The sequence below is a fragment of the Hibiscus syriacus genome, unplaced genomic scaffold (assembly GCF_006381635.1).
Source record: "Hibiscus syriacus cultivar Baekdansim isolate YM2019G1 unplaced genomic scaffold, ASM638163v2 tig00111774_pilon, whole genome shotgun sequence".
Taxonomy (NCBI): Eukaryota; Viridiplantae; Streptophyta; class Magnoliopsida; order Malvales; family Malvaceae; genus Hibiscus; species Hibiscus syriacus.
In genome coordinates, this window is record NW_024063175.1 from 4,414,071 (window position 1) to 4,424,568 (window position 10,498).

The window sequence follows — 10,498 nt, forward strand, 5'->3', positions numbered from 1 at the left end:
TTAAACTTATCGAGACAATTCGCCTAATTTTATTAGGGATTAAGTCTCGATATTTTTAAATTATTGAATGCCCCTTATCTTTTATAATCATATATAATTTGGATAAATTGGATTAATTTTTTTTTGGTCGAATAAAATTATTTTAATATCAAGTTTTTGGGAGAAATTATTATATTCTTTATATTTCAGTTGAAAAAAGAAATATTCGTCTTAAAGTACTTTATGGATTAGTTTCTCTTCAATTGGAAATATTAGAATATTTTATATTTCTCCTTAAAATTTCCTGTTAAGTAAAAATTGTATTGTTGAATTTTGAATAATAGGATTGTAACTTAAATTTATATTCGAATTTTTAGATTTATACTATTAGAGACAATTTATAATTGATAGGGTATCAATTTTGGGCGTTGTGAGAGTACTTATTTTTCCCCACATATAATCAATCCCGAACTTTTTTTTTATTTATTACAAAAAGAATGAATCTCTAGTTATACGTAGAAAATGATGTTTTTTAAAGACTTTTTTAAAAGAAAATTTTAGGTATTCGACCTACTTAATCCAAAAGGTCGATGACGACTCTAAAATATTTTAAAACCTTTTTAAAGAAAACCCACAAGTCGTACAAAAGTTTTTTTTCCCGACCGGGCAAAAAACTGTGTCGACAATTATATTTATGTATAACTTTTCTAATTATTCGATTAAAAAATAAAATTTAGTTATTTTAAAATATATGGTAAACTACACATGTAGTACCTAAACTATTACTTTTGTTCTATTTTGGTATCTAAACTTTATTTTATTTTAAAATCATACATAATGTTTAGTTTAGGTTTCATTTTGGTACCTTGCACTTAAAAACTTAACGTTGATGTTGACGTGTCACTATAAGGTAATGTCAAGTCATCATTTAAAAATAAAAAAAGACACATCAACAGTTCTGCTAATTTTTTAATGGCATTGTACCAAAATAAAAAATAAACTAAACGTTAGACATGATTTTTAAAAAAATATATAAAGTTTAGGTACGCAAATAGAATATAAGTAATAGTTTATCCTAAAATATAATATTCCTCCTATTAAAATAGCTTAATGAAAAAAATAAGTGTTTAAATTATACTCTGTGTTAATTTTAAATGTCTAAATTATTTTTCGCTCAAAATATGTGCCTAATATTTTTTCCATTATACTATAAAATGTGCATATCGTAAAGAATATAAAAAAAATGTTATCTGAACGCGACACTTTTATATTTTTTGAAATTTCATTTAAAAGAACAAAATCATTATTAAAAAATTCATTTTCTCCTAAGATTATATCAAAACTCTAAAATCCCTAAAAAATGTAATTTCAATCTTTTTACCACCGCTAATCGGCCGCCGCCTTAAAACTATGTGATCAGCCAAACATTCAACTATCAAACCCTCTAACTTTTGCGACCAACGAAGCTGCCTTCACCGTCACTTGCTTCTTTGTTATGTTCGTGTTTTTCATACGATAAATCCCATGCAAATCGATCATGTGATTTTAGGTCTGATGTGAACGTAGCAAACCCCTTGCTTCTAAGATATGATTGATCGGCCGGTGATAGTTATTAACTAGGTTTAGAGATTTGAATATTAAAACTTTTAGGGATTAAAGTCTGCTGACAGTAATGGCGATGGTTGATCAATGAATATACAGTGACTAGTTGGTGGCTATTCAATTACTGAGTCGATGGCTAGAGATAGGCATGGGTTAGATTTTTGGTCCACCGACCCGATCCGAGAATAAGGAATCCTCCACTCAAGATTCGAATCGACCTGATATATAACTTAAAAATCCGACCCGACCCGAAATAATAATAAAATATTATTTTTATTCAATAAAAACAGTGATTTAATTGAACAAAATAATATATATAGAGGTATTATTGTAATTATTCTTAAATATATAAAGTAAAATTATATATTTTTCGAGTTTGGTCGGGTATTTTCACCCTAAAACTAAACTCGACCCAATCCGAACTCAATTTAAAAAAAAACCCCGATCAAATTAAATCAAGTCAGGTTGAAACCCATCGAGTTCAAATCCCATGCCAATCCCTAATTATGACATATGAACTAAAAATATAATGGAAAAAATGCATATTTTGAATTTTTTTATCACATATTATTAATAAAAAAATATAGCTTTTTTATGTATTTTCGAGATTTCATGTTGGACTGCAAGGACGGATAGCGCGGCCCATCGACTGGTCTAATACCAATTAGCAACCAGTACTGATCCGTAAACACAAGGAAGAACAGCAGCACTCAAGTCTCAACCCCCTTTTTCCGATTCTTCTGTATCACCGACATACTGGATTGCTGCTGGGTATCGAATCGAATCCCTTATTTCTAGTGCATTTCAAAAGCTTTGAACCCGTTTGATGAATTGTCTCAAAGAAAGAACCGATTGCTGTGGATATTCATCAGTTTTGGAGAGACCCGATTTGTTGCAGAAAGAAAGATGGATGTTAGATTGGCCAACACTCGGCGCTTGACACTGAATGAGAAGAATTTCATCAAAACAGCTTTGCTTTCTGAAATAAGAACAGATGGTCGTAAACCCTTTGAATTTCGTAATATCATCATCAACTTTGACAGGTAAGTTGAATCATTCTTTATTTTTTGTTTGTTTTCTTGTAAAACTTACTGGGTTTCCTTTCCTTTTTTTTTTTTTTGAAACTTTTGCTTTTGTGTTGGATTTTGTGATGTGATTATTATGCGTAAAGAAATGATTTTTTTTTCATTCAAATGCAAAAATTACTTTACTTTGTTTGCACATTTGCTGAATTATAAGCGAGGAGAGGAAATTTTAATCTCAGACCTTAATCTTTTTCAGAATGTTATCAACCGCTAAGCCAAGTCTCTTTTTTTTTTTTTTTTTGGCTAATGGAAGTTCAAATGGGTTCTTTTTTTCGCTCTCTCTTTAATTTGGTTGAATTTTGCAGAGAAGATGGATATGCAGAGGTGCAGCTTGGCCAGACTCGTGTCATGGGCATTGTGACAGCTAAATTTGTTCAGCCTTATCAAGATAGGCCTAATGAAGGAACTCTTTCAATCTACACAGAATTTTCGCCAATGGCTGATCCCTCATTTGAGGCAGGCCGTCCCGGAGAATCTTCTGTTGAGTTGGGACGTATAATAGATCGTGGTCTAAGGTATTTTTGTTTTATTAGTGTTACTTGAGATTATTTTCAACAAATGTATTATTAATGTTATATCATATCATGATTATAGGTATATATTTTAGATTATGTTCAGTTTTACAAGCTATGTGGAATGTTGTGGGCTCTACATTGTTGTTCCTTTACAGCATATATTTGAACATGTATCTGAAGTTATATAGCTCTCTTCCAGGGAAAGTAGGGCTGTAGATACTGAATCACTTTGTATTGTTGCTGGCAAGTTAGTATGGGCCATCCGCATTGATATCCACATCCTAGATAATGGGGGGTATGCGCAATGTCTTTTTGCTGAATTAACATTATTTAACCCTCCCCCCCCCCCCAAAAAAAAAAAAAAAAAGTTGAGATGTTTACTTTTATTTTTATTTGACCGAAATGCCTTTGTGGAAACAGTAACCTAGTCGATGCAGCTAATATGGCTGCTTTGGCTGCTCTTATGACCTTTCGGAGACCTGAATGCTCACTAGGAGGAGAAGATGATCAAGAAGTAATAATACATCCACCTGAGGTGATTATTCCAGAGTCTCGTCATTGAACTTTTGTTCTGAAATTCTTCTCCTAGTTAAATAAGAGTATTGATACGAATTTAGTGAGTTTGAGACTTACATTGTGATGGTTTTGCGTTTACAAGGATTTCACAGCCTTGGGAAGTGAATTTCACCAAATCATAAAAGCAGTAACTAAAAACAATATTGAAGTTCTGAATGCCTTTATTTAATCAATTCTTTTAGTGGATTTTACTTGTGTCTTACTAACTTACTAGCAAAGAGTATGTCCGTCATATAAAGCATGCGTTATTTTTCATAGATGTTTAGAATTGGTTGGCTATTCATTTTCCCAAAGATCCAGTGGGTGATAAAATATGCTATTCATTTAGAATTTTTTTTTTCTTATCAATTTGGAACCTATGGACTTGTTTTTCACTGAAGCTACATGGTTGGTAACAAATTTTATCATTAGTTACATCTAATGCATTGTTCAGGATATTCTCTGATCCTTGATTAATAGTGTGATTGTGTGTATACAAAATAGTGTGATTGTGTGTTTTACAGGTAGATTTTTTAGAATGTGTTGGCTGCAGAAGTTAATTGTTTCAAATTTAATGAGTTTGGATGTGGTTTCATTTGGTAACCACTTGACCTGCTTTGGCTTCTCTCATCTTGTCCACAGACTTTTGTAATATCTAGCTTGTAATTTTTTTTTAAAACATTCGATGAGCTTGGATGTGTTTTCATTTGGTAATCATGTAACCTGCTTTGTCTTCTGTCAGCTTGTCCACAGACTGCTGTAATCAAACTTGTAAATGGACTACTCCAGGCCTATTTAAAGCATGATAATTCAGTTGTGCCTAAGAAAACGAATGAAGTTGCTGCTGGTCTAAGGTTCTAGGCCATTAAATTCTATCTAAATAAGCCTCCCAGGATGATTTTTACACTATTACATGGGCTCAATCTTGCTGAAAGAAATTTTCTAAAATAGATAAAATTTTTCCACAAATATATTTTATGCAATTTCTTCAATCATGAATATATAGTAATTCACTGGATTCCAGAGTCTTTGGATGTTTCCATATCTGTGTTTTAGGTTGAAGATTGTATTTATGTGTTCATTTAATTTTTTTAATGTGAAAACAAATCTATGTTATTTAGGTGTTTTTTGGTGGAAACGAGCAATTAGCCTGCATATCCAATTTAAGCTTTTATTATTATTGAAAATCTTAAATCCATATTTGTCCTAGTAATGCAGAAAACTCCCCCTCCTAAAGATTCTGGATTTTAGTGATCTTGTTTCATACATTGAAGATAAACTAATTATTGATGTTATACTTCTTATTTATTTATTTTTAAATTTATTATTTTTATCCCATGTGCATTTGACTAATTGTATATTGCAGCAAATAGTTTGTGATAACGTCTTTTCTTTTCATAGATGAGAGACCCAGTTCCTTTGATAGTACATCATCTTCCTATAGCAGTTACTTTTGGATTCTTTGATGAGAGTGTCGTGGTACAAAAGCTTCTTTCTCAACTTTTAGGCTACTTTTAAGTGATATATTGGTAAAAAGAAGCTAAAGTTCATATGCTTTGCTTTCTGAGTGTTATGAAATGTCATGAAGGTGATAGATCCCACCCACAATGAGGAGGCTGTTATGGCTGGAAGAATGATTGCTACTGTTAATGCAAATGGTGATATTTGTGCGATTCAAAAGGCTGGAGGAGAAGGTGTCAGTCAGAGAGTTATCATGCAATGTTTGCAACTTGCTGCAACAAAAGCTGCAGATATAACAAAACAGATAAAAGCAGCAGTAAGTTTCCCCCCTCCTCCGGATGGTCCTTTGAAATATGAGGGAAAATGGATCTTGACTGCTCATTTTATTTGCCACTCCTACCTGATAATTTGTTTATAGATCTTAACTGGTAATTAGGCTAATTGTCAACGAAGTGGTTTTTGAGAACGCATCGCAATATGCTATTGAATTAGTTACTTTTTGGTTATTACTTTTACCGCATATTTTTGCATTCAAAAGGTATGAAAATGCATTTCGATTGAAGAGTAAATATTGTTACAGAAGTAACCTTTAAAAGTTTACTTTTTGGTTATTACTTTTACCGTATTGAAGAGTAAATATTGTTCAAAAGTTATGAAAATGCATTTCGATTGAAGAGTAAATATGTTTGAATTAAAATTTAATCACTTTCTCATTTTTTAATCTAATTTGTTTTCACCTTTTTCCGTATAACTTTGAAACTGCTTTGTCAGCTCTATGTGATTTCTCTATGCCACTTGTTCATAGTTGTTATTTTAAGCATCTAGAGGTACGGAGAAAAACTTTTGCATATGGTAAATCCACTGTTTCCAGAGGGAGGAAGTGTGACAGCTGTTCAGCTCATATTCCTACCCATACTCTTTTTTCCATCACTCTTTAACTATTTAAAGGACACAACTGCTTTTTCCATGAGCCAGTGAATAGCAGGCTAGGAAAAAAATATAGAAAACTTTCTGAGGAATCAAGTAGTGCATCAATTGGATGGCTAACCTGATTTAATTTTTGTTATGCAATTACTCTGTCCAGAAGAAGGTTATGTTTTTTTATCATGCAACTTGCGAGTGGAATTTATATTTTACTTGTTTTAATTTGAGTTGTGTCACATTGAGCTTCTATTGTCTGCTCCATAATAATTCTTGTTCAATAAATTGATGTAGGTTGAAGCATACAACAAAGAAAGAGCTCTACAAATGATCAAGCGTGAACATACTTGTGTTGATACTAATGTAAAAGAGGGCGAAGACCAAACTCTTGATAATAAGGGCATTAGTGAGTTGGTGGGTAAATATATGGAGAGGTTAAAACTCATATCAGGGGAAAGCTATCCAAGTCAAAATATTAATGGTGAGATTGAAACCAAATCATTGAAAAGAGGGACAGACATCCATGGTATCAAATTTAGCAGCACTCCCCTGAGTTGGTAAGATTTTGAACTTTCATACGTGCACACAAGTGTGTGCATGCTTTCTTTTATGATTTTTCTGAATTTTTGAGAGAACTGTTTAATTTACCTGAATTAAGCCTGTGAGAACCTTAGACCTTTGTGTAGTTTAATGCTATTGGCGTAGGGGTGGTTTTCTTGATGTGTGCTATGCATTTTAACCTGAGGTTCCTTTGTCACTGATTGAAGTCTTAATCACGTAGAGGCGGAGTAATGACATATGAATGAGTTATTACTTATTAGAGCATCTGATTTTATTTAGATTACTATATCTGATTGATTGAAAGCTATGCTTGATGAAAACATCTGCTAATGTCTGGATCATTACCTGCTATGTTGTAATTTTTTTTTGCTTGTTCTGTACTTTAACCATATGAAAGATAATGAGGAATTTATCTGCAAGGAACACCTATCTAGAGTTTATTATGATCCAAACCTTGTTTTTACTAGAAGTATTAATACACACGGCTTTCCAACTGCTCTACTGCTGTGCTTCGATGTTTTGTTTGTTTGATCTGCCAGTTTATTATTAAAGTGTGTTATTAGTTAAACTAAAAAGGATACACCTCCACTAGGATACCGATACTTTAGTGTCAAGATATATGCACATCTTGTTTGTGCTTGTTTTTCGCATGTTATTTTTGTAGTTAATATTATTATTCGAGTTAATTATCTTATTATTATTATTAATTTAACAGTTTGTTAGTATTTTATTAGGAGAAGAATGTTATGGGTTATTTTTGTAGCCAATATTATTATTCGTGTTAATTATCTTATTATTATGGAAAATTATCTAATACACAGGTTGTGTAAACTTTGGTGTACACAAGCCTTTTTTTAATGGAAATAGGGTTTAGAATTTAGTGTTAGGAGTTTATGGTTTAGAGTTTTAAGGTTAGGGATTTAGATTTTAGGTTTTAAGGTTCAAATAAGCAGGATTGTGCGCAAACTTTAGTTTACACAGCATGTGTATTAAAAATACTCTATTATTATTAGTTTATCAATTTATTAGTATTTTATCAGGAGAAGTATTAGGAGATCTTATGTATGAGCTTTTTATATTATTAGTAGTCTTTCCTTAGAAGGAGACTTGCTTTTTAGTTGCTTCAGCAACTCTTAGAATATTAAAAGAAAACCTTGAAAGACCTTGGTCTTGCTTTTAACGAGGTCTGAGGTTTCAGTCTCCCTTTAATGAGCTAAGAGGTTCCATTCTCGTGAGCTGAACTATAGATAAAAATTCAATATAATATTTGATGTTCTGAGCCAATGATCTTCGACAATGGTGTAGCAGTGGTCAACAGAGAGGCAAGCAGAAATACACAAGAAACCGGAGCAGATAATTCATGACACTATTGTTGAAGCCAAAACCATACTGTCTCAACTGTTAGATCCCTACATGAAATAAGGGATAAAATAATTGCTGCTCAGTGCTCAATAGGTTAGTGGCTCCAAGGCTGATAAGAAGGTAGACCCTTTACCTAAACACAACCAAACAATGGTGACCTCTACCGATGTCTTTTCCTTGTCCCCTGGCATCATACCCTTCTAAACCCATATCAACAAGAATTTTGCAGCGCAGCCAACTTCACTTCCTTGTCTTATTCTTTCACCCTCCTTTACTCATATCCGACAATCCATCTTTTTCTTTAAAACCGATCCAGAAAAACTTCAACTCTATATTGGAATAAAAAAAGTTGATGGGGTCTTTGTGAAGACAGCGAATGATGATAAGAAGTTTGAAGATATTAGTTCAATGGTGCTACTCAATAAAAAAGAGTTTGTGAAGGTCAAAGATCTCTATCGGTTTCGACTATCAATAATGGTAGGGACCTTTCATCAAGTTGATCCCAACTTTCGAGTGGACAACCTCTTTTTCTGGGAGGGGAGTAATGTTACATTTTCTTTTTGTAGATAATATTATGACTCGAGTTAATTACCTTTTTTCTATTTGTAGTCTTTTCTTAGTAGGAGACAAAAAGTTCAAGATTATAACATTGTTTTACTCGAAGCATAATATTAATTTACGTTAAGTGGTAGATTCTTGACAAGTTTATCACATTGAAGAACTTGATATGACACAATAAAAATAGAGGAACAAAAAACTGAATTATCATGTATCATCTTATAACCTCTCTCACATAGTAATTTGCGGGATAATTGACTTCTCGGTATATGAGTAGGAAATCCCCGCTATTCAGTTGATCCGGGATATCTTATTTCTTTTTAAAGTCTTCCAGTGTTATTTTGCTTTCTAAGTCCTCTCTTCATGTCTTGCTGCATTAGTTCATTCTATTTGTGTTATTTGGTTTCTGTTTTAACATGTTAATGTTATGAACTCTTTTATTTGTTAATAATGCTGAAACTTTTTCTTTCTCCTCAGGGATCCCTACTCGAAGGGTGTTGATCCTGAATTTCTGAAAGCTTCAGTTGCCTTACAGGGTATTCGATCTTTCTCTTTAATGTTCCCTTCCTTTCCCCCAGTAAAATGAATTGAACAGTGTCTTCGAAAACGGGTGTGTTATCGTACGGATGCACTTTTACCACCATCAAGTTCTTGGTCTTGTTTATTTCAGAAAGCTTCCAGGCTGTCTTTATTTTGCACAAGTTGATATCACTGTCTCTTTGTTCTTGCTTTCATGTTTGGGAAAACCTATTTATGTCGACTGTCATCTAAACAATGAGTTGCTAGAGTTCCTGCATAGAAACTGCTGCTAGAGTTGCGAGTATATGAACATCAGTCGGTTTAGGAATAGGATTTATCCCGAGATAAACTGAGGTTCACAATATGAAGATCCATTCTTTATTGTTCACTTGATTCCGAATACGTTAACTTTCAACAAGTTTGATAGAAGTCATTACAGGGTTCTCACTCGTGGAACTTGTAGCATTTGTCTGTTTTTATGAGTATCTAAACGTCACTCGATTTAGGAATAGGCTCTAACCTAAGATGAACTGAAGTGCACCATTTTTCTGTACTGTACCTGATGAATAATTCTGAACAGTTATTCTTTTTTTGAATGATATTTTACTGTTCTTAACTGGAGCTTGAAGTAGTATGTGCATGAGCTCAAAAGATGTCGTCACATACGTGGAATTTGTAGGTTTTTCAACTCAGAATAAGAAAAAGGAATCGAGCTACGAAGAAAAGCCAAGTGAAGCTGAAAGACCGGAGTCATACGAAGATGTTAATCCAAACTCGTCAGCTGTCGACGCATCTAGAATCGAAATGCAGATGATAGGGCCGAAAACACTGAAAGATGCTGTAAAACCTAAGAACAAGAGGAAAAAGAAAGGATCCTCGATGATTTAAACTTCATATTTTGTTACGTTTTTAGGTTTACTTGTTACACGTATTTGCATGTCGATTGTAAGTTATAGTTCACGTAAATCTGAACTCAAACCCCCCCCCCCCAAAAATAAAAAAAAACTTCAAACATTTTCATAAATCTTATTTATCGTAAAATATTTTTTAGAAAATGTTCTTTTTTTTCAGTATTTCGTTGGAGGAGAACTTGTGTCTAATTTTTTTTCATTAAAATTAAGTATCTAATGTTTTCTTTGTTATATTTTTAGGTGTCTATAGAGTAACGATCGTTAAAAAAATTCGTTAAATGACATGTCATATTTATATTTTGGCTTAATAAAAAAATAAGTGTCGAAATTATATCTTAAACTTTTAGATGCCTTAAATGTTAGTCTAAGTTGTGAAAATTCTGGCATGCAACAAATCATTTAAAATTTATTTTACCTATCGTTAAGCTTGAGGTCGTGAGATCGAGTCTCACGGAGGGCATTTCATAAT

The 10,498-nt window shown here is 32.7% G+C and overlaps 1 protein-coding gene across 2 annotated transcripts; it reads left to right on the plus strand.

The window, feature by feature from the left end:
- Nucleotides 1–2,274: 2,274 nt before the first annotated feature.
- Nucleotides 2,275–10,049, plus strand: LOC120170251 (exosome complex component RRP45A-like). Of its 2 annotated transcripts, XM_039178233.1 has the most exons (10): nucleotides 2,275–2,624; nucleotides 2,972–3,181; nucleotides 3,381–3,476; nucleotides 3,602–3,716; nucleotides 3,840–3,893; nucleotides 5,138–5,215; nucleotides 5,325–5,513; nucleotides 6,413–6,675; nucleotides 9,077–9,135; nucleotides 9,798–10,049. In XM_039178233.1, the coding sequence occupies exons 1-10, from the start codon at nucleotides 2,488–2,490 to the stop codon at nucleotides 10,004–10,006; spliced, it is 1,410 nt and encodes a 469-aa protein (XP_039034164.1). In that variant the 5' UTR covers nucleotides 2,275–2,487; the 3' UTR covers nucleotides 10,007–10,049. The 2 variants fall into 2 exon arrangements, with proteins under 2 accessions (XP_039034164.1, XP_039034165.1); XM_039178234.1 differs by lacking the exon at nucleotides 3,840–3,893 and having other exon boundaries at nucleotides 2,277–2,624.
- Nucleotides 10,050–10,498: the final 449 nt, after the last annotated feature.

Bases quoted from the DNA above. Each gene is read 5' to 3' on its own strand.
- LOC120170251 (XM_039178233.1), top strand. From the start codon at position 2,488: ATGGATGTTAGATTGGCCAACACTCGGCGCTTGACACTGAATGAGAAG. The intron at 3,182-3,380 runs GTATTTTTGTTT...GCTCTCTTCCAG, and splicing joins ATAATAGATCGTGGTCTAAG to GGAAAGTAGGGCTGTAGATA. The intron at 3,894-5,137 runs AACAATATTGAA...TTCTTTTCATAG, and splicing joins TCATAAAAGCAGTAACTAAA to ATGAGAGACCCAGTTCCTTT.